At 52.3% G+C, this 23365-nt stretch overlaps 1 protein-coding gene across 1 annotated transcript; it reads right to left on the reverse strand.

Moving 5' to 3' along the window:
* Positions 1 to 1721: 1721 nt before the first annotated feature.
* On the reverse strand, positions 1722 to 22890 carry CHST12 (carbohydrate sulfotransferase 12). The gene is given in 3 exon segments (XM_028091911.2): positions 1722 to 3522; positions 3525 to 3972; positions 22815 to 22890. Coding segments are annotated over 2 exon segments (1266 nt in total). The 5' UTR covers positions 3898 to 3972; positions 22815 to 22890; the 3' UTR covers positions 1722 to 2629.
* Positions 22891 to 23365: the final 475 nt, after the last annotated feature.

Raw genomic sequence — 23365 nt, forward strand, 5'->3', positions numbered from 1 at the left:
GCAGTGACTCGAACCGGTTATTTGCACACCCATGTTCATGGCAACGCTGCTCACAGCAGCCAAGAGGGAGAAGCAGCTCAAGTGTTCACTGATGGACGAACAGACGCACACAACGTGGCCCATCCACGCCGAGGAACACCCCGCGGCCTTACGAGGAGGGACGTGCTGACACCTGCTACCACAGGGACGGGCCTCGAGGTCATGAGGCTGAGGCCAAGGGACAGACACTGTAGGATCCCAGCTCTGTGAGGCCCCTGGAGTCGTCAAAGCCACAAACACAGCGAGCGGGAGAGTGGGTGCTGGGGGCAGGGGGAGGAGGAATGGGCTCAGGGTGTCGCTTGGGGGAGATGAGACGTCCTGGAGCCCGAGGGCCGTGGGGGCTGCACACCAGCGTGACTGCCCTCAGTGCCCCTGAAACAGACACTTAAGTGGTTCAGATGATCAATTTTACGTTATGCATATTTGACCACGATAAAACTATCGGTGGGGGGATGTTACCAGGTCAGCAGAAAGGTCTGTGTTGTGCTTTCCTGACTTCTTCCCACTTCTCTTTCGTCACACACCAGAAGGACAGCGGCAGCTCGGGGGGAACCCCTCCGGAATACCGTCACCCCTCTATCCCTGTGCAGGCCCCTTCGGAGCGGGGCGGCTGCCATCGCCTGCTGACCGGCCTCCTGGCCCCTCCGCCCCTCACCCCGAGGAGGAGCACGCTGGCCCCAAAGAACCCAAGTTCCTCCAACCCCAAACCTCCACCACGGCTCGCTGCTGCCTCAGTGAAATCTCAGGTCCCGGGCCTGACAGCCAAGGCTGCCAGACTCCACACTCACAGCCCATCCGCATTCCGGGGGTGGTGGGGAAGCTCGCCAGCTCCAAAACCTGGCTCCACTGATCTCTGCTGCGACGGTCCTCACCAGAGTACAGGACCGAGGGGATGTGGAAGGACACGTGAAGGAGGCGCTTGGCAAGGAACACCAGCGGTTAGTACCCCACCTGTCTCCAGACGTGCCCCACACCCGTGCTGACATCACGCGCTCTACCGCGGATGTCCAAGCCATACCCCATCCTTCAGGCTCAAGCGCTGCCTTCCTCAGGATGCCCACCTTCACCTCACCTCACCTCCTGATGCCTTGTTCTTCAAGGCCTTTGGGCCGGGGGTCCCTGCTCTCGTCTCACATCATAGGGTCACAGGGTTCCCCGAAGGCAGAGCCCCCCCACCTGCCTGGTGACCTGAAGCCCTGTGCTCGCGGTGCCACGGCCAACTACAGGCTGAGCAGGCGTCCCAGAAGTCCCCAGCACGGTGATGGTTCTCCAGGGACTCTTAAGACCGGACTCCGTGACTTGGAGCATCTTTGCTGCCAACTGTTTTATAGAAAGGGGAACTTACAGAAGGGAAAACGTGGTTTCTGGCCCCATGGAGCCCGAGCCTGTGAGGCGGGCACCCAGAGGCCATGGGCTCAAACCTCCGTGCCACCCGGAAGCCAGAAGAGCAAGGACAGCACCCACGATGGAGCACCAGCGGGAGGACTCTACAGTGTGCGGCTAGCGGCTCGGGGACAGGGCCGCGAGGACCAAATGCTACCGATTAAGGAGACAAGGTCACAGCTGAGGCCCACACACCGCGAACAACTGCACGCCTCCCACCAACTACAGGGTCACGGCCCAAACTGCACGTCAGTCTGAACCAGATGCTTAGAAAGAGCCTTCGCGGCCCAGCCCACACAGACCCTGCTACGGAGTCGGGACCACCAAATGTGATCCCAGGGTCAGTCACAGCCTCAAAGGGGGACGGTCGCGGGAGCTGAAGCCGACCAGCCAAGACTGTGACGACAATCCCACCCCAGCCTCACCTTGCTGACGGCAGAGAACAGATTCTCGGGACAGACTCGTACTCACACCATCCCTGGGACGGCACATCCTTACGTCCATGACTGATAACCTCGTGGGAACAGCTGCGGCTAATGTCCCGCTTCCGTGACTGTGCCCTGAGGTACGGTCTCAAGCAGAAGACCCTCTCTAACGGATTTCCCTCCTCAGAAATATCACACGGTCAGAGAGCTTTCGCTTGCGAAGGATCTGCTACCCTTTTAAAAATACAGGTGAGTCCTGATTTCAAGAGTAGGCTCCTCCTTTTTGCTGAAGACGACCATGAAAATTCCCTGCCTTCACCCGAGTTTCTGAGGTCAAGGCCCTCAGAGCCCCTGACCGAGCCCCTGTCGCTCTACCAGAATAACCACGGAAGCAGGCGGCAGAAGCAGACGTAACATTTACTCCATCCTCTCCTCCACTTTTCATATTAAATATCTGAAATATATTAATCTTAAAAAACAATATTAACACAGTACTCAAGGAATATAGGCAGTGGAGTCAACAGTAGGTCCAGATTGCAAAATCGTAGGTGATTTTAAAAACCGGAGCGTGGGTACGGTCGATTCCGGGTGTTTCCAGCTGCCTCGTCAACGGAAGCGTTGTGGAACTGCGCCATGGGTCAGACCGGGAGGGATGCAAAGCCATAAAAAAATATACGCGGCAACGCATCGCCCCATCCCTGGAGGAAGGTCGTGCTACAGCAGACCCCTCGTCTAGCCCCATTTGTCCCGGAGACCGGGACTGCCCCCCCGCCCCGATGCCGTCAGTCTCTAAGAAGGTTCTCGGGCTTGGGGTAGCCAAAGAGGACGAAGTCGGCCTCGTAGAGTTTGTAAAGTTGCTGCCTCCAGGCCAGGGGGATTGTGGCAAACCAGTCCTCCTCCCAGCTACTGGCAGTTCTGTTCCGGTAACTCGGGGGGAAGTGAAGCAGCTTGTCCACCTTGAGGAGCCGCAGGAGCTGGGCAGCGTCCCGGTCCAGGGTCTCCAGCTTCCCCACGAAGTCGTAGTCAATCTGGCAGGGGTGGCAGAGACGGTGCACCTGCCTCCAGTGCTCGTTGAAGGGCGTCAGCTTCTCGGTACGTGGGTCCAGCAGGTACTGGATGAAGTTGGCAAAGGACACCTTGAGGCCCGCGCTGAAGGCCTCGCTGACAGACGCAGGCAGGCCGGTGCGGTTGGCGTACATCTTGAGCATGGGCACGGCGAACTTGCGGTAGAACTCCTCGTTCTCCAGCTGGAACTTGCTGCGGAAGGCCGAGATGAGGCGCACGAAGGGGTCCCGCACAAACAGGAACTTGGTGTACTTCTTCAGCTTGATCTTCATCAGGTGGCGGGAGAACTTGCCGTAGCGACGCCAAAATTTGTTGAAAGTCAGGTGGGTGCTGGAGTTGTGGACATACTCCCGGGGGATGTCCAGGGGGTCGCGGTAGGGGGCTCCGCGGTCCAGGAGGCTCTCGCTCAGCACGATCATCACACGCTTCCAGTTGGTGCAGGCCACCTTGGGCACGTAGCAGTAGATGACCCCATGGCGGTCGTCCACGATGAGGTGGTTGAGCTCGTAGTTAGGAATGTCGTCAAAGGAGCGCTCCTTGGTGGGGAATACGAAGCTGGCGTTGGCACAGAGCCCCCTGAGCACGCTCCTCCTCTCGGCCTGCTGCCCCCCGGGTCCAGGCCCTGCTGGGCGTCGTGGGTGGACCAGTCATAGCCCCTCACGCTCTCTTCCGCGTTGCTCAGCACGGGCCTGCTGGAGGCCGGCACGGAGGGCTGCTCCGTCCTTTTACCGGAAAGGGCGTTCTGCTTCAGGCCGCCACTGAAGAGTTTCTGCAGAAACGTGTCCACGTCTGACGTGAACCCCTTCTCTGCCCCGTGCGCGGGGGTGGGCAGTGGCTCCAGGGGGTGTGGCCTGGGGAAGGAAGTGTGCAGGTAGAAGTGGGCGGTGCCCACATTGTCCCAGTACACGATGATCAGGAGGACCATGAAGACGGACCCCAAGACCAGCCACAGGCGGAAGAGCCGGGTTTTGGTCATTCTGTCCATGGACAGGGCGGGGGGCCCTTTCACCTGGATGCGGTCACGTCAGCTTCATGGAGACGGGACACTGTTCTCAGGACCCTGGAAAGGTAACACAGAGCTACGTTAAAGACCACAGTCCAGCGAGGGGTCCTCTTGCAGTCGGGACTCCTACCGACGGTGCTTGCTGGTATCTCAGACCTCCCATCGTGGTCCGAGTCCCTGCCCCCGCCCCTCACACCTCCATCCTCCACGACTTAAGCTTTGTGAGGCTGTCTGCTGAGCTTCAGCCCCTCCATGCTGCTTCTAACACTGCTTCGAGGGGCCCAGGGGGCCCAGAAGGACGGGTGTGGCTGGTGAGGTCGCTGGAGATCCTTTATCACTGAACCTGAGAAGGGGGCGCTGACAGACCAGGCTCAGGCAGGGACTCAGAGCCTCATGCGTAGGAAATGCCGAGGAGGAAGACGAGGTGGTCAGCGAAACCAAACCACGAGCTTAAAGCTGAATGCATGCTACAACTTATAAAAATGCTAAAGACGTCCCAGCCCCTGAGAAAAACCTTTCGCTGTGCACATTTAATGCTAATAACCACATCAGAGACAGGCCACCGTGTGCGCTGACGTGTGCTGGGCGCTGTGCACCGTCTCTGTCCCCCTCTATGTGGAAAGGGTGGAGCGCACTCAAGGGCAGAGTGGGGACAGCGAGGGTCCACCAGGCAGATGAAAGGGGGCCCACGCGAGAGCTTTCCAGGCCCTAAGAGCACTGTTGGTGTCCCCACAGAGGAGCGAGACAGTGGCAGACCCACGGCTGAGATGGGGAAAGGCTGACTGATCTTCAAAAACAAAAGGGTGGTGGTGGGAGGGTGAAGGGAGGCAGGTGCAGATTGGCAGCTGTGAATGTCAGCAGGTGCTGGGGCTGCACCCTGGCAAGGTCGACCAGCAGGCCCACCAGCAGGCCCACTGGCTCAGGGGCAGGCGGCCACCCTTGTGCATGGGGAGATGCAGGTCGGACAACGGATCTGTGGCTCCCTTACAACTTCCACTGAAGGCTGTCCTTGACAACAGTCAAGGTCAATACCAGAAATGCCAGAGGAGCCCATCCCGTTTGACAGATATGCTGAGCACCAACTCTGTCCCGGGTACTTGGCGAAGTGCTAGGGGCACCACAGGGAAGATGTGGTGTCCGATCGAGTGCTGGGACAGAGAACGCTGGTGAGGTGGCAGGTAACCCCGGGGGAGGACTCTAGCCCGGGGATGAGAGGATGTGCAGTCACGCCCAGGGCCTCCCGGGGTTCCACTCCATTACAGATCTGCCCACTCACAACGCAACAACTAGAGATGTGACACAACAAACAGGCACAGGAAGGCTCGGAAAGGACAGTCCAGGGACCTGGCTACTCGAGGAACAAGAGGAGGAAGAGCCTGTCCCACCTCCCAGAGGGCACTGCCTCCAACCCTGAAGAGCCATCAGGCACAGGGAAAAAGCTCCAAGAAGAGCCTCTGAAGAAGAGCCCAGGGGAAGGACAGGCAAGAGCGGTGCAGTAAAGGGCTGAACCTTGCCCAGAGAGACCCCTCCTGCCCGCGGCTCCTCGGCGGGGGGGGGGGGGGGGGGGGGGGGGAGGCTCTGCCTGACAGGAGTGTCTTTGTTTCCCGGGGGCCTTAGGCTAAGAGTGTGACTGGGGGCTCGAGGGGCTTTGGGTCCCAGCGTCAGCCCGACCTCCAGAGGGGCTGGAGGCTGAGGTCAGCCACGTGGGGAGTCTACCTGTTTGATGACAAAGGCCCAGGAGAGACTGTGGACGTGAAGGCTTGGGGGGAGTACTCCACGCACGCCGTCACACATCAATGGAAGCTGGCATCGGCCCTGTCCAGACCTCCGCTGAGAGGGGACAACTCCTCCCCCCGCGCCTCTTCCCTTGGCTTGTGATTTGAATCCTTTGCTGCGATGAGCCATAACGGTGGGTACAACACCTTTCCGAGGGCTCCGCGGGTCCTTCCAGTGAATTATCCAACCTGAAGGTGGTCTTGGGACCCCACTCCCCATTTACCATTGGTGTGAGGACTGAGAAGGGTCTTGAGAACTGTTCCTAACCTTACAGTAACCTAACAAGAGAAACATCTTTTTGGAAACACCTGCTCTACTTAGGCCAGGCATCAGTGGAAAAACCACCCCCACCCTCGCAGTTCAGCAGGGCCGGGCAGTGAGTCAACCTCCCCGACCGGGCACCAACAGGCAGAAGAAGATGGTGCAAAGCAGGGTATTCACATTTGGACTCCCCTCCCCTTACAAAAGGAGATGCCGGGGGGTGAGGGGAGCTGAGCCTGCCCCTCCGCACCAGGCCATCATCACTGGGATGGAACATTTCCAGGATGGAAAACATTTGTCAGTATTAATCAACATAGGTTAGCCACTGAAGGCCACCTGCCAGGGTCAGCGTACCCCCTGGTCCCCTGCCAGATCCCCCAGTGTGTGACTCTGCTTACCTCTCCCCCAGAGGGCAGTCCCCCAAGCCACCAGCAGAGCTGGCCCACCCTGCCAGCAACTGAGAGTAGAAACTAGATTCAGAAAGATGAACAAATAAGCTGGAAAGATGGGTTGAAAATCAGAGTTGGACACTGAGATTGGGATGAACATCAAGCTGTCCTGCTAGGTAAAAAAGATTCAGCGATACAGGACAGAGACCTTGGAGCTGGACACAAGGCAAAAAAGATGAGGCGGACAGAAAAGTAAACGTGGTACTAATTTGCATGAACACACACGCCTGCAGGTATAGACCCACCACACCTGGCCCCTGTGCCCAGCGCAGTCTTGGGACATCAGCTCTAAGGAACGATGCTGGCCACGCTCATGGGTCTCGGAAGATGCTAATCCCTTCCAGTGAGATCGTTCACCTTTACCTCTCTGTTCTGAGGTCCATGTTTTAGACCTGGACTGTCTTACAGCCCCTTTCAGAGGGAGGAGGGTAAAAGACAAATCATCATACCCGTGTTCAGTGAGTGTGACCTTACAGTTCGAGGTTTCTGGAAAAGTTCAAGATCTGTACCCCTCTATTCTGGCCTTCACCTCCTCTCGGTAGAAGCGTTCAATGGGCATGTGTCTTAATCCACTTGTTAAGAGTAAGTGGGGTCCTTGCCTCTCCTCCGGCTTCTGAGGGCTCTCAGGTTCTCTTCCCTCACAGCACCTGTGGGAGGGGAGCAGGTGCAGGAATGGGGGCCGCTCTATCAGAGGAGAGATTTGCGTCAAGGCCTCCACTAGCTGGAGGGCTGTCCCATGGGAGGGGAGCAGGCTTATCCTGTGTGGCTTCAGAAGACAAAACTCAGACACTGGTCCAGCTTAACGAGAGAATGGATGCACTACCATAAAGTGGCCCAAACCCAGAATGTCCATTTTTAAGATGTACTGGGAGCTCTGTCAGTATCAGAGGACATCTGAGCAGACAAAGACGGAGCACGTCTTAGGGGTGCTCCAGGGAGGGTCCCCCATCGCACATGCTCTCTGACTTCTCCCTATCCGAACTTCTCCGAGTCTGTATTCCTTGTATGCGTTCAACTATGTACCTGGGATCTGATGCATTTTCACTACATGAACCTAAAACTTCATGAGGCCGAAATGTGGAAGCAATCTCCACCCGTGTGGCTTTTGTTTATGCTCAGTTCATTTTGTTTTTTTAATGGAGAAGGTAACACATGTTCACGGTACAAAGGTCGGCATGCAAAGGGTAGTGTGGGTTTTATGTGAAAGGTGCTGAAACAGGCAAGTGACAGAGAAAAAAGGACATTCTGGTCACTGCCACCTTCATCAGTCCTTCCTGAGCCCCCAGCGCTCTCAGTGCACCCCTACAGGAAAGGCAACCCAGCCTGGGTGTGGAGAAACCTGGCCGACCCCATGCTGCCATGGCCCAGGGCAGCACACAGCTTCATGTACGTATTACACGGGATGCAGGCAGTCACTGTGCCTGAGAACCATCACAATTAGGGGTGACTCGTCTCTCACACAGCTGCTGCCAGAGGTCAGCGAGCTCCCTTTGAGGGTGTGCCATTGAAGTTTTCAAGACCATCCTCTCCGGAGGATGTAAAAGGCTGCACGGTTTCTAGAGAAGACGAAACCACATCCAAAAAAAAAAAAGTTTTGCCGAAGGCTGAGAAAGCAGCAAAGGGAAAAGGTGACTGAAAATGTCACATGACTGAGAGCTCAGCTTCCAGTTTTAAGAGCAAGACTCACAAGCACCGTGGAGGTGGGGCAGAGTCCCCAAGTCCCGTCCGTGGGTATAGGCACCACCACGCATCAGGGACACGCCGTCATTTGTGTATTGAGAATGCCAAGAACCAGGTAAGGGACTTATCTGGTTATGATGAATAATCTAAAAATACAACACATGATATACAAATAAATGCCTCTGCTTATTTTTCAGCCAAGAAGTAGTACATGCACACTGACAAATGCCAGGGTCTACAGCAGTTTGTGAAAACGGACTCTCTTTACTAATCATTTCACACGACTTCAGTGTAATTGCAAGGAAAAGACATGGATCATATGATACGTACATATGATATCTTTTTCATACGAGCTGCCCTTTAAAGGGCTCTTACCACCGAGTGCAAAGCGCTTGGAGGAGCGTGCCACCCACTGGCATTCCTTCAGGCTCTCTGCACACGGCCTCAGGGCGGGCAGAATGACCCCCTTACAGCTGAGGAAACCGAGGCCCAGAGGTGTCACATCAACATCTAGATTCAAGCCTCACTCCCAAAGTCCAGCCCTGCTCACGCTCCCGCGGCTCTGCTGTTGGACATCCTCATTCCTCTGAACTGCTGAGTGAGGCTGAGTGGCCCACGAGCGACTGCCCCGACTTCACGCTTCACGGGTACAGTTTGACGCGTTTGGCTGCGTGTGTGCACTCGCGACCCCATCACCATGGTCAGAGAGTGACACCTCCATCGACCCCCAGAGCTCATCCCTCCCCTCCAGCCACTCATCTGTTTTCTGTCACTATAAGTTAGTTGGCATTTTCTAGAGTGTTCTATAAATGGAGTCACACCAGGTGAGCTTTGAGACTCATCCGCGTGGTCACATAGATCAATAGCTCCTTCTTTTCTGGATCTGGATGGTACCCCGCTGTAGGAAGCATTTATACACAGCAGCCCGGTAAGACATGGCGCACACATATCCCCCACCACAGTTTCCCATCTCCCCCCAGGGACTGAAGTCAAACGTGCAAGTTTCTTCTTGGTCTAGGTTCAATCTGGTGAACAGAAGGGGCTTAGAAGGACTGTGCTTCCTTTTAAGTTCAGGTGCCGACAGGTGCATCTCTGTCCCACATGGGTGCGTTTCCTGGCTTCTCTGACCCAACAGATGCGGAGGCACGGGTCCTGGGGGCAGAGGTCACAGCCGAGCGAGATGCAGTCAGCCTACAACTAGTCTTCGACGCTCCCGTTGGGTGAGTCTGTAACCCAGCAGAGGTGGAGCAGACGCACCTGACGTTTCTTCATTACCTGTCCTGAACGTGGTTCTCTAAGTTCAAAGAAAGCCCGTCTTCTCTTAACCAGAAGACATTTGAAGTTGCTCTAATTTTTTCCTTATTTGGCATATTAGCACCAAACACTATCATCTTTTAGTCTTTAATACACTCAGTATCTAAAGTTTTGTTCTTAGTCCATAAATACTTACTTGAGTATGACTAGGCACGGTGAAGTGCTCCAGCTGAGGAGTGAGGAGCCCCGTTCAGGTCCTGAATTTCTCACCACCTGGCCCTGGGCCAGCAGCAGGTCACATGGGTGGCCCCCCAGGGGGCTCTTCTCATCCTCACAGTGAATCTACAGCTTATGTTGTAAACAGCGAGTCAACTAACTTATTTATAAGGAGACTCATAACTCGCATCGTGCAGACTAGAGCACTCAGTGGGCCTGCGGGTCGTTGCAGGCAGAGTTCTGGCTTAGGGGCTGGCCGTCAGGTAAGCTTGGGCTGCACACAGGCAAGAGGACCCCACCGCCACCACCCAGCCCCAGCCACCCAGTGCTGGCAAACGTCCCCGGGCAGCAGCCGTCTGCGTGATTCTGACTTACTGCTTCATGGCTTTCTGTATTTACGTTTGTTTTTGTTTATACTGAGCACTGATTGGTTTTTACTATGAGAAAAAAACATTTTTCCTTTTACAAAAGATACACAGCAATAAAAAATTAAGGCATTAACAACGAAAGAAAAAAATCAACCAATCGGACTTCATGCAAATTGGAAACTTTTGTGCATCAAAGGGCACTATCCACAGGGAAGAGTCCCACAGAAAGGAAGAAAATGTTTGCAAATCATGTATCTAATGAGGGCTTAATATCCAGAATAAATGGAGAACTCATGATACTCAAAAGAAAAGAACATCAAACAACCCAATTCAAGAAAAGGCAAACAACTTGAAGAGACATTTCCCTGAAGACATGCAAATGGCCCATGAGCGCGTGAAAAGATGTTCCACATCACTCATCATCAGGGAAACGCAAACCAAGATCACAGTGAAATACCACCTCACACCCATTCAGATGGCTCCAATCAAAAACAAAACAAAATAATACAGGGGTGCCTGGCTGGCTCAGTCAGTGGAGTGTGCAACTCCTGATCTCGGAGTTATGAGTTCAAGCCCCACACTGGGTGTAGAGCTTACTTAAAAAATAAAATCTTCAACAAAACAAAAACAAAACCAGAACATAAGCGTTGGCCAGGATGTGGAGAAACTGGAACCCTCTGGCCCTATTAATGGGAATGCAAACTGGTGCCACCACTGCGGAAAACAGTATGGAGGCTCCCCAAAATATTAAAAATTGAATTACCATATAAAATGACCATACAATCCAACAATTCTACCTCTGGGTCTATATCCAAAAGCACTGAAAGCAGGGTCTCAAAGCGGTATTTGTACAGCCGTGTTCACAGCAGAATGATTCGCACCAGCCAACAGGTGGAAGCGCCCGTGTGCACCCCAGCGTGCATGGAAGGATGAATAGGTAACAAAGTGTGGCGCACACACATGTACAACAGACTATCGCGCAGCCTCCAAATGGAAGGAAACTCTGGCAGCTGCTACGACATGGGTGAACCTACAGGACCTGCTGCTGAGTCACAAAGGACAGATGCTGTGTGCTTCTGCTCATATGAGGTCCCCAGAGGAGTCATGTTCCCAGATACAGGCTGGAAGTTACCAAGGCCTGGGAGGGGATGGGAGTCAGTGTTCAATGGGGACAGAGGATCCATTTGGAAAGATGAAATGAATTCTAGAGACAGAGGGTGGTCATGGTCGAACATGTGAATGTGCTCCATGTTACGTGAACTATACGCTCAAAAATGGTTATGATAAAATTTATGTTACGTGTGTTTTACCACAATAGAAAAATTGGAAAAGAATGAATTAGAGCTACAACAGTGGACTTGGAGGAACGGACAAGAGGTATTGTTGAATAAATAAAGCAAAATGCAGGACAGTGTGTAAAAAATAAACACATGAATAAAAGTAAATAAAATGTACAAAGACAAGGATTCCTTCAGTTGGGGAGAGAGCCGTAAGTAACAAAGGCTATAAACCTAGAGCCACAGCTTAGCCTCACAACCCTGCACAAAAGCTCAACGGGCTGGGTTTACCTACAATTTGTTCATCACACAAATGTTAAAGTTTTAGAATCCTACAATGAGGGGATGGGTGCAGGTAAACAAGACAAGTCTTCCCTTTGGGATACCCCAAACCCCATGCGCCTGGCTCTTCACCTGTGAGACTGGTCCTGGGAGCCTTGTCTCGCCCTGGAGTCCTGCCCCAGAACCAGACTGGCTTCAGGGGCAAGCCCTTCCAGGCCTTTCCAAACCGAGGTGCTGAGCACCTCAACACCAAGCTGAGGCAGCGCTTGCCGATGAGGCTGAGGGCACGGGTCATTTTAACGTCAGGGAACTAGAGCAGCCCCGGGTGCTGCCCTCTCTGACCTCAAACAAGCCCACAGCAGTTGTGGAGACAAGGCGGGGTGAGTGTGTTAAAGGGCCTGTGTGAGCAGTGCCTCGAAAGGAAGGGACTGTGCTGCTTCAAGCAGGCTCCACAGCTCCTCCGGGCTGCAAAGACAAAGAGCAGAGACAAAAAGACCACCACACAGCACCACCACCAAGCTTTACTTTTTAAAATGTAGCGGGACCTACGCGTTTCTGGTCCAGGCACGGAGGCAGCGGGAGTCAGGGAGGGCTCTGGGGGAACACTCGGCTGCCTTCTGGGGACAGCGGCAGCACAGTGGTGGCGGGGGGGAGCCAGCGGAGAACTGAAGCTGGGAGCCCTTTGGATACAGAAGCAAGTCAGGGAACAACACTGACCCCAAAGTAGTAGTCATTCAAAAAATAAGGGCATTATTTCCAAAAATGAATCTCCCACGACTTCAAAAAGCAGTCAATAAGAAGCCTTATAGCTTCTGAAGCAGCAGGGCACGAAGAGGCTCCGCTGAGGAAATGATTTGCAGCGGGCTTGCTGCGAGTCAGTCTCAGGCTTCTGCCTCCAGCCAAGAGGATGGACGGCGAAGTCTCATCCAAAAGCTTCGCCCTTGGGGGCTGGTTTTCTGCAAGGGCTCCGTCAACGCCCTTGTGAACAATCAGGCTTCAGGTTAGGTTTAACCCCAAAACAAGGTGGCTGTGCAGAAAGAGTTGTTTCTTAGCTTGGGGTGGGGTTGCTAAACATTCCTCTTCACACATACATGGTGACAGGAGCCCCACACCGGCTGCCCATGGGAGGCTGCTGGTCTGAACGGGCCTTCACACCCGCAGTGAGCAAAAATCAGGGGGACGATAGGGCGGTCTGCGGCAGACCGCGGGGGGTTGAGCTCCCTCACGTTCTGGGGTGTGTCATCCTTATTGGGAAGAGCGGGCCACATGGCCAGACCCATGGGAGGACCTGCGTCAGGGCACTTTCTACACTTCCGTAGCAGGACTGACGACCACAGGACAGAAAGGTCAGGAGGTACATGCCGGTTGATTCTGTGTCCCTTTCACTGGTCACACAGTATTCAGGGTGTGTCTGTGAGGGTGTTTCTGGATGAGACTGACATTTGATTCCATAGACTGAGTCAGGCAGACGGCACTCCCCAGCGCGGGTGGGCCTCGCTCAATCTACTGAAGGCCTGAACAGAACAGTAAGGTGAAGAGAGAATTTCCTCTCTGCCTGTCTGTGAGCTGGAACAGAAGTCTCCTGCCCTCAGGCTTGGACTTGGACTGGAACACACCATCTGCCCCCGTGGGTCTGAACTTCTCTGCTTCCATAATCACATGAGCCACTTCCTTAAATCTCTTTACATACACCCTATGGATTCTGTTCTCTAGAGAACCCTAATACATATATTTGCTTTGTCACTTGTATTGGAAGGCTATGTGTGTTTACTACACATTACAGACAGAAGCGGTTGAACCAGTGAGAACTAAACAGAAAGTGTTAAGAAACAGAGGGCACCTGGGTGGCTCAGTCAGTTCAGCATCCGACTCTTGGTTCTGGCACAGGTCATGATCTCAGGGTCATGGGATCAAGCCCCAGTCAGGCTCCGTGCTCAGCATGGAGTCTGCTAGAGATTCTCTCTCTCTCCCTCTGCCCCTCCCTCAACTCGTGTGCACTCTCTAAAAATCAATCTTAAAACATAAATTTTTATTTATTTATTTTTTATTTATTTATTTATAAACATAAAGATTTAAAATAAATCTTAAAAAAAAGTGTGAAATGGATATAAAGTTATTTGCCATGGTGAAAAGGAATTTCAAATGAGGAGAATTTCAGTCACTATCCAATATGAGTATTCCAGAGGGAGGGGTTGAGATTAATTTTTTCCCCATATAGATACCCAGCTGTTCCAGCACCATGTGTTTAAAAGACCCTTCTTTCCTGATTAAATCATGTTGGCACCTCTGCTTCTTTTCTTTTTTAATCAGGTTTATTGAAATCTGATTTACATACAGTAAAACTCAGTCTTTTTAACTGTAGACTCTGATAAGTTGGCAAATGTACACTATTAAGATACACTACAATTAAGATCCAGAACATTTCCATCACTCTCAAAAGTTCCCTCCTCCTTCCCCAACACCTAGCTCTGGGCAACTACTAATCTGTTTTCTGTGCTTGGTTCTGCCTTCCTTACAATGTACCTACAGGAAACCATGTAGGATGCAGGCTCTTCACTTTGCAAGATGCTTCTTAGATTTGTCCAGGTTGTTGCTCATGTTCGTCGGAAGTTCCTTTTTTATGGCCGAGTAGTATTCCATTATATGGCTCTACCACTGTTTGTTTATCCATTTACCAACTGATGGACTTTGGGGCTAGTTCCCTTTTTGACCACTATGAATAAAACTGGTATCAACTCTTTTTGCATACAGAGCAGATTCTTTTTTTATGCTAAGACTTTTTAAAAGTCAGAAAAGTCGGTATTAAAAAACATCAAGCAGATTTTTCAGTTCCTAGAAGGTTCTACAAGAACCATAAAAGTAGATACACTACAATAATGCTTAGGGACTCTATTTAAAGACCAATCAAACTGATCATCAAAATATGATATACAAATCTTAGGTTATTGATTTTTCACTTACAAAATCTTAAGGGCTCAAGCGATTATAGCAAGTTTGCAGAATACAAATTTACAAAAGTCAACTAGTTTCCTATATATCAGCAATGAACAGGTGGAATTTGAAATGAAATACACAATTCCATTTATATTAGAACTCCCCAAAATAAAATATTTAGGTATAAATCTGACAAAATACCTATAATATGTATGGAGAGATATTCCCTGTGTGTGAACAGAAAGACTCAACGTTTGCCAAGGTATCAGTTCTTCCCAACTTAATCTATAGATTCAATGCAATCCCAATCAAAATCCCAGGAAGTTATTTTGTTATTATCAACAGTTTCTAAAGTTTATATGTGAGGGAAAAGACCCAGAATAGACAACACAATACTAAAGAACAACAAAGCTGGAGGACTGACTGCCCGACCTCAAGACTTATCATAAAGCCACAGTAATCAAGAGTATGTGGTATTGGCAAGAGAACAGAGAAAAAGATCAATGGAAAAGAACAGAGAGCCCAGAAATAGACCCCCATAAATAGAGTCAGCTGATCTGTAGGAAAAGCAACCCAATGGAGCAAAGTCAGCCTGCCTCAATTATGAGTGCTGGACAACTGGACACGCATGCAAAGATAAACACGTAAAAGATTTCTGACACAAACCTTACTGCCTTCACAAAAATTAACTCCAAGTGGAGCACGGACCTAAATGTACACTGCAAAACTATAAAACTCATAGGAGATCATAGGAGAGAACCTAGATGTCCTTGGGTGTGGTGATGCCTTTTAGATACAGCACCAAAGACCTGATCCATGAATGCAATAACTGTCCACACGAAGATGTGTACAAGAATGCTCACTGCAGCTTTATCCAAAACAGCTACAAACTGAAAACAACCCAGAGGTCCTTCAACAAGTGAATGAATACACAAACTGTGGTGGGCTCATTCAGTGGAAAACTACCCAGAAATAAAGGAGAATGAGCCACTGATTCATGAATCAGTACATGCAACGACACGTTTGAATCTCTCGGATATTACGCTGAACAAAAGAACCCAGACACAGAAGAGTACATTCCATGTGATTCCACTTACAGGAAGTTTTCAAAAGGCAAAAACAGTGACATAAACCATAGTGTGCCAAGGGACGGGAGGAAGCCGGGCGAAGGAGATGTTCTATTGTATTGAAGGCAGTGGTAGTTACACAGGTGGACATATTTGTCCACATTTGTCAAACTGTACACTTAAAATGTATGCATTTTACGGTATGTAAATTATGCCTCAATATATTTTATTTCAAGGATAAAAAATGTCAACAGCCTTATTAAGTCCATCTCCAGAAGCTAAACCTTTCCAACATGAACTCCATGAACTAGCCTTCACCAGTTTCCACAATACAGGATGAAAACACCAGCCTCGGAAGTCCTACAGACATTTACAGATCAGGAGGAAGACGGAAGGCGTTCTGGGGCCCAGTCCAGTCTCTGCTGAGTGGCCTGAGACATCACCTCAAGTCTGAGTCTCAGCTCCTTGTCCACAAAACACCGACCGAAGTCTTTCTGCTAACCAGAGCTACTGAGAATATGAACATGATAACATATGAACTATTCTGTAAAATATTAAGCCACTCTCTTTGGACTAGGCCACTGGCCTTATTTATTTTCCCAACTTTTTCGGGCCCTCAAATATTTGTATTCTATTCATATAATGTTATTTTTTTATTACTCATAGTTTCTACCAATAGTCGATTATCAGCCAAAAAGTGTCTACTCTTTCAACTGATTTTATCATAATTATAACAATGGCTAACATGTTTTCAAAAGTGGTATCGTAAGGTCTTACGTATATTAATTTATTTAATCCTTACACTAATTGTGATAAAATTGGGGCAAAACATTCAGGCAACTTGCCCAAGTCCACAGAGCTATAGCACCTGTTGAGAGCCGGCATTTGAGCCCAGGCAACTGGTTTAAGACCCCACCTTCCCAACCACTACCCCCAGCAGCCTCCACAGTAGATAGTCCATGCACAACTGTTTGGGTTTTGGTAGACACTCAAATTTTTATTACTTTATTTCTGAAAGAATTTGCTTCTTCTTGTGCAAATAACCAACTTCTGAGCATTAAATTAAGTGACATGGACTTCATTAAGAAGTCCAAGAATGTTTCCAGTTTTACTTATTTATGAGACAGGCAAAAAGACCAGAAACTACCCACTTCTTTTTCAGCTTTGCAAACACATTATATAGAGCAAAGAAATCACTGCAGTTCCCATCACTGAAGTCAACAGAAATTTGGAAAGTTTCCCTGAGTGGTCTCAACATTTACTCTCTGCACTGTGTCTGCCTCTTTGGAGCTGGACTAAAACCCCCACGGTAAAACAGAGTTTCACCTGATGCCACCAGCACTAGGTTTCATCTGTTTACAGAATTACTTCATTTGTATTCCATTAACCCTGAAAACTACATCTGACAGGGTATCCACATAAAAAGAAGTAATAAATGGTCACATTGATGAAACAGAAGGTTTCAGGGAGGCAGAAGGCAGGAGACCTGAATGAAAATTGAACCCAAAGTTGGCCTTTGAAGTAAAGTAACTTCCCCCCGGAGCTGGGCTCAGGGCATGGAGGGCTATCTACTCACACTGGTCTCTTGGCCCCTCGTCCCTAAGCCCCACTGATAGCTCCGTGTAGACAGGCTCTTAGGGCACGCATACCAGTCCTGTATTCCCAAACTTCAAGTTCTTAGAAGAGGCGGATCTTATCTCTTGTACCTTCTACCTTCCTCACAAGACTCAAGTTATTTCCTGCATGGTATTTGACTCTGGAGTCCACGTGAGCACTCATTTCTCAGAGTTAAGATAATTCAAATAAATTATTTCAAGGGAAAAAAAATGATGATAAATTTCACAATTAGTTTAAGAACCTGCCTGGAGCTGTACCTCCGAAATATAACCAGACTCTCACCTTCTCCAGTCCCTCTAGTGCCCACCTGGCCCCTGCACCCTGGTCCAGCAGGCCTCAGCTCTCAGCTGCATGGCTACAGCTGTCCCTAACCTGTTCTCTGCGCTCGAGCCCATACAAACCACGTCCAACACAGCAGCCGTGGTTATTCCGTGACAAGTCACACCGTGTCACTTCTCTGCTCAAAACCCTCCAATCACTGGAGTCTGACAGCTTCCCATTTCCAGTCCTTACAGTTCTACCTGATGGGACCCCACACTCTCATCTCTTCCACTGCCCCCCTCACTGGCCCCACTCCAGCCGCAGTGGCCTCCTTGCTATTCCTCGGCTCCCCCTGCCGGGCCCACACCCACTCTCCTCTGCCTAGACGTGCACACCTGGGGAATCCGGTGGCTCAACCCCGCACTTGCTTCTGATCTCTGCTCAGAGCTCACGTCATCGGTGAGGCCTTCCCTGGTCACTCCCCATCGTCCAGACCTGCTGGGTCTGTGGCATGTGTCATCACCTCCAATATTACATGTTCTTGGGCTCACTTGTTCACTGTCTGTCTGCACTAAAATATAAACTTGAGAAGGCAGGTGGCCTCAAGGCTTAGAACAGTGCTTGGTATACAGAAGGTACTCAATAAAGAGCTATTAGGCTAACAGAAAACAGATAAACACAACTGACTCTGATTTTATAATTTCTGAAACTTGGTGACAGGGAATGCAGAGATCACAATAGTGCTCTTTCTACTTTTCAATATGCTTTAAAATTCCTTTATGATAAGTTAAGAAAAACATAAAACAGGTCCGGAAGGCAGCCTCCACATTCTGGAGGCTGGAGTGCGGCAGGTCCATCTCCTGCCTCCACAGGAACCAGGAGGCAGGAGACGGAACACTGACAGCAATGAGGAGGAGATGAACAAGTCGCTCTCTGGGAGGAGGAAAAGGGCCCATGAGTGAGCAAGCCCAGCACCCAACATGGGCGAGACTCGGGCAGGGCGGGGAGCGCAGTCTTTACCAACGTTCGGCACACACGTGTATACGTTAAAGGATGAAATCGTGCTGGGCAGTTCACCACACAGCACAGCAGCCCCCGTCCGTTCCCCGTTACCCACCTCCACTCTGCTGGCCGAACCTTGGGTGCTCCCCACCACCTCTGAGGAGCAGGCTCCTGAGCCACCACTGGATTGGCTTTAGGAAGGGGCCTGCCCTCGGGACAGGTGGAAGCACAGTGTCTCCTCCCTCCCCCGGCCCCTCACACTCCCCCACACCATCTCCCGACAGGCGCATCGTCGTTTCAATTAGAGCAATATTTGATGTTTACATCAATTATTATCATCGTGCAAAGGCTGTTCACAGCCGAGCCTTGCAGTACACCGTTAATTATTTCTCTTTTCCTGCACAACGGTCTATTTTCCCTGGAACTAATAACAGTCTTGTGCTCTCATTTGCTTTGTGTTCCATGGACTCATCACTAATCCAGCCCCAGCCTGGCCAGCTGTCCACATCTCCTCTCCAGATGTCCCAGCGCATCAGGTGCCCTGGCAAGTTCACCATCCCCAAGAACTCTCCCCCGGGGGATCTGCCCCAGACAGGTGAGCACGCTGGCCTCCCTACCTCTCAGGAAAACCCCATCTCCTCTGGCTCTGTCCTTCCAGACTCACCACCTCATTTCGGGAAAGCATGTCTGTCAGTCGCTTCCTTAAAGTACATGGGATGTGAACTTTTGGAGCATGTCTGAAAATATCTTTATTCTACCCTCCTTTGCCTGAGCATAGAGCTCGAGGTGGAAGATAGTTTCCTTCGGAATTCTGAAAGCCATGCTCTCTTGCCTTCCACCTTCCAGCGGTGCTGCGGACAGGTCCCCAAGACGTTCTGCTCTGTTCTGTGATGACCTGCTGGTGGCCTGCTTTTATTCTTTTTCTAGAAGCCAGCATAATCTTCCTTGTCCCAGAGTTCTGAGATTTCACAACAATGTGCCTTGGAGTGGGTGTGCACATCTCTCTCTATATCCATACTCTCACTACCCAAATTCTGAAACCGATGGTCTCACAGGCATTTCCAAATAAATCCCTTGTTTCCCAAACTCTCACTCGTTACTGTGGAAACTCGGCATCCCTCATTGTGCACACCTGCTCCCCACACTGCAAGGACGCACACTGGGAGCTGAGCAGACAGGGAGAGCGAAGGACACCTGCCTTTTCACCTGCAGAGCGGGCCGCCTGGGAGACCCCTTCCACACAAAGTTTTGGTTCTAGGAAATTCTCTTGCATTATTTTGTGGACGGCCTTGCCCTATTTTCTCTTCTTTCTTACTGAAACGGAATAGTCAGCTGTCAGCCTCCTAATCTGGTCTTTCCCTTTTTTTTCTCTCACTTCCCATCTTTGCTTTTAGGTTCATCTTCCCCAGCTCCTCAACTGTATCTTTCACCCACCAACTGGGTTTTTTATTTCTGCCATTATGTTTTTTTTTATATCCAAGAGTTCTCTTTTTGGTTCTTCAAGTGTTCCCCCACTTTTTTTTTTTTATACAGCAGCCCGCTCTTGTTTCTTGCATGCAGTGGTTCCTCTTCTCTGAGTGCGCATGTTAGCGTCGGTCGGCTTGTTCAGTCTTCCTCCCGCACACCCTCCACGGCCTACAAGTGTGTGCTAGGGTCTTTACTTTCCAAATTAGAGGTGTCTTCACACGTCCTTGGTTATCTGTTCCTATTTAAGAGGCAGGGCACCAAAAGAACTTGGAAGCTTTGAACCGTGGGGGGAGGCTGTTAATTATGAGCTTTACTAGTGAGGGATCCACCTGAGCCTCCTTACCGGGGACCCCCTGGTGTCACTATTTTTAGGTCCTTTCTTTTGAGCTACTCACACTCCCCAGACTCTTCCACTGTCCTGCCTAAGTGCCGGCTGGTGGTGTTCTGGAGGCCGCTGACTCCACTCACTGCATCTCCCTGTGTTAGGCACAGCATCGCCCCTCTCCCCCTACCCAACTATGCCTGGCATTTCCCACTCCTCTCTGAAATATTTGTCAAGTTCTCTAAACAGTTACAGAAACCGCCACCTTGATTAACTGCAGGAAGGACGGAGCAGCTGTGTCAGCTATCACGAGGCCCATCTACTGGCAAGTGCCACACACACACACGCTAAGTAGGTGGGAAACCAACCGCTAGCTTCTGAAGAGAAAGAGACAATTAAGAAATCGAAAATAAGATGTAAGTTGTGGTTTTTTTTAAATGAAAAGCTACCTGCATCTGCTTCAGCAGTATCATTAACTGGTCTCTCCTCCACAGCTGCACTTGAGCCTGGAGACCTTTCTGGAAGACAATCACCCCCCAGCTGTGCTAATATGCAGTCATGGCCATAAACCGCAGGCCCGGTGTCGGCCATCAGACACGCTTCTCTTCCAGCACCTATCCCTTCCTGGCTGGTATCGCCCAGGCTTCTGCCCCAGACACTCTATGAGAAGGTGTCTCATCCAGGATGGCCCACAAACACCATGAATTCTGCAAGCCTAAAACCCACATCCACATCCACTCTAGCACTTTTCATCACAGGCACCAGCTCTGTCCTTCAAGCAGCTGAGTGACAAACCTTGGTTACTCTAGCGTTCTTTTCTTTCCCCTTCACCACACCCCACAGAGTGCCACATGCTCTGGGTTCTCCTACTTGCTCTAATCTGATGATTCCCTCCACTCTCTCGGCTTCCGTCCCGAAGCCATTCCCCCTACAATGGCACCCAATTCAGTCTCCAGCTCCCCACACCCTGAACCCGCCTTCCCTGTTGTCCCTACTGCTACTTTTCTTAAACACGGACCTATCACATCTCACCCAAAACCTTGACCACCCCCTCACTGAAGATCAGCATAGCAGCCCAAACTCTAGAATAGCATTCAAGGCCCTTTGATAAGAAACCTTAGCTTCCTCCCCAATCCCCAAACCCCCTCTGGCAATGAATCCAGGGACTTGCTGCCCCCCCAAACGCCCCATTCCCTTCCATGTCTCCACACGCCCTGCTGCCTCCACCTGGAATGTTCTCTCCAACCTTCACTTGTCCTTCAAGTCCCCCAAATTCATCCAACGTCTCCACCATGGAAAACTCCAACACCAGGAAATACGCTTCACTCTTCCCATTTCTTCACACTTTGTAAATAATTGCCTAGACGCACCAGTCACGCTGTGTTATAATCAGCCTAACCTTATCACCGGCAGCTAGTCCAACTTGACATCTTGCAAATAAGAGGCTCAGTGTTTGCTGAACTGACGAAGCCGGCACGCAGTAACACTGAGCAGTACTGTAGGCCTGCAAATACCAACCCAAAGTCCTATAAACTAATCTGCAAGAAAACGAGCCACCAAGCAATTCCATGCAGATGCGTCCTACACGCACAGGAGCGCTGCCTTCCCGTAGCCATGCGCTAGGTGTGGACTAACGCTCTTGCTGTGCGCAGATTGCAACATGCAAGTGTACCAAACCCGCCCTTGTAACACCTTCATCCCACGCGATGTATTTCAACTCTACTTCCATTTAAAACAGTGTCCTGACATCCCTGTGTGCTCTCCTTCTCCCCCGAGACCGCAGCCCTGACTCACACGCCCCACGCCAGGTGCTCCAGGAGAAAGGGCTGCACTGTGTCCTGCGCGGGGGCAGGTGAGGGCCCGCTGAGCCGGTTCCCCGCCGCCCGCAGCCTGCACCTACACTTTGGGGGGCAGCACCCTTAGAGGTGCGTCTGCATGCCCCCCGTTCGTCCCGGGCCTCCCGAGCCGGTCCGAGTGCAAGCACAGAGTAAATAATTTAATAAACTGCGGACACACTGTGGCTTGTTGTGCTCCGCGCCAGCGGAACCTCGGCTTGCGCCAACGGCTCGCCAGGATGCCCGGTGGCCAGGAGCCCGAGCGGGAGATGGAGGTCCCTCTGTTAGTGGCCAGTGCACGGCTTCCTTGCGCGGGAGAAGCACCCCTGCTGTTTCTGAGCAGAGGGTCCCTGGAGGGGTACCCCTCCAGGCCTCACGGCCCCGCAGCGGCCGCCCTGGGGTCCCCCGGGGCGGGGCCGCGCAGCGCAGGCCGGCGGGAGGTGCCCGCAGCCCCCCAGGAGCGCAGCGGCGGGGTGTAGGGGTGGGGGCGCCCGCCGGGCCCGGGGTCCCAGCGCCGGGCCCTGGGAGCACTGCGGCGTGGGGCCCGGCTCCGAGCACCGCCGAGCTGGCGTCCACGCTCCCGCGGTACCCCACAAGAGGACCGGGAGCGCGCCTGCGGGGCGCCCCACCCGCCTCCGCCGCCCTCCAGCGCCGGCCGCCCGGGGGCTCAGAGAGGGTACGAGCCGGGCCAAGGTCACACAGCGGCCGGCACGGGGGCTCGGCCCGGGGCCGCGGAGGACCTGCCGGCGGGCTGAGGCAGGGAGCCGGACCCGCCCGCCGCCCCGTCCCGCACGCCGCCCCGCGGCCCGCAGTTCGCGCGCCTCCGCTCACCTCACCTCACCTCGTCGCCGTCGCCGCGGCCGCCTCGCCGTCTGCCGACACTCCCGAGGCCGCCCCTCCTCCGTCGGCCCCGCCCCCGGCGCCCGGAGCCCCGCCTCCCGCTTCACGTCTCGCGAGAAATGGCGGCCCGCGGAGGGGCCACGGAGGCCTGGGGGCGCCCGCTCTCAACGCGCCTGCGCCCTCCGCACCCCGCCCCCCCGCCCTCCCCAACCAGTGCCATGTGGCGCCGTATTTACGACCCGCGATCGGCCCCGCCCCCCGGCACCGGCAGCCCGCCCCCTTCCCCCGCTGCCAATCCAGTTCTGCGGGCCGCGGCGTTGGCTCCGCCTCCAGCGGCTCCGCGCGAGGGGTGCGCGGAACACCACTTGGAGCCCGGCGCGGTCCCGCTAGCCTGCACCTACGGAGCGCCTGCTGTTTGCCCCGCTCGTTCGCGACCCCCCGACCGCTAGCAGAGGATCGCGACGCTCCTCGGCCGGGGCCTGGGGCGGGTGACCAAACCTCTCCGAGGTTGTCCCAGGTCCGTCCAGAGGGTGGTGCCTTCA

This window comes from Eumetopias jubatus, unplaced genomic scaffold (genome assembly GCF_037043125.1).
Source record: "Eumetopias jubatus isolate StellerSeaLion01/CBP00866 unplaced genomic scaffold, mEumJub1_p1.0 scaffold_12, whole genome shotgun sequence".
NCBI lineage: Eukaryota > Metazoa > Chordata > Mammalia > Carnivora > Otariidae > Eumetopias > Eumetopias jubatus.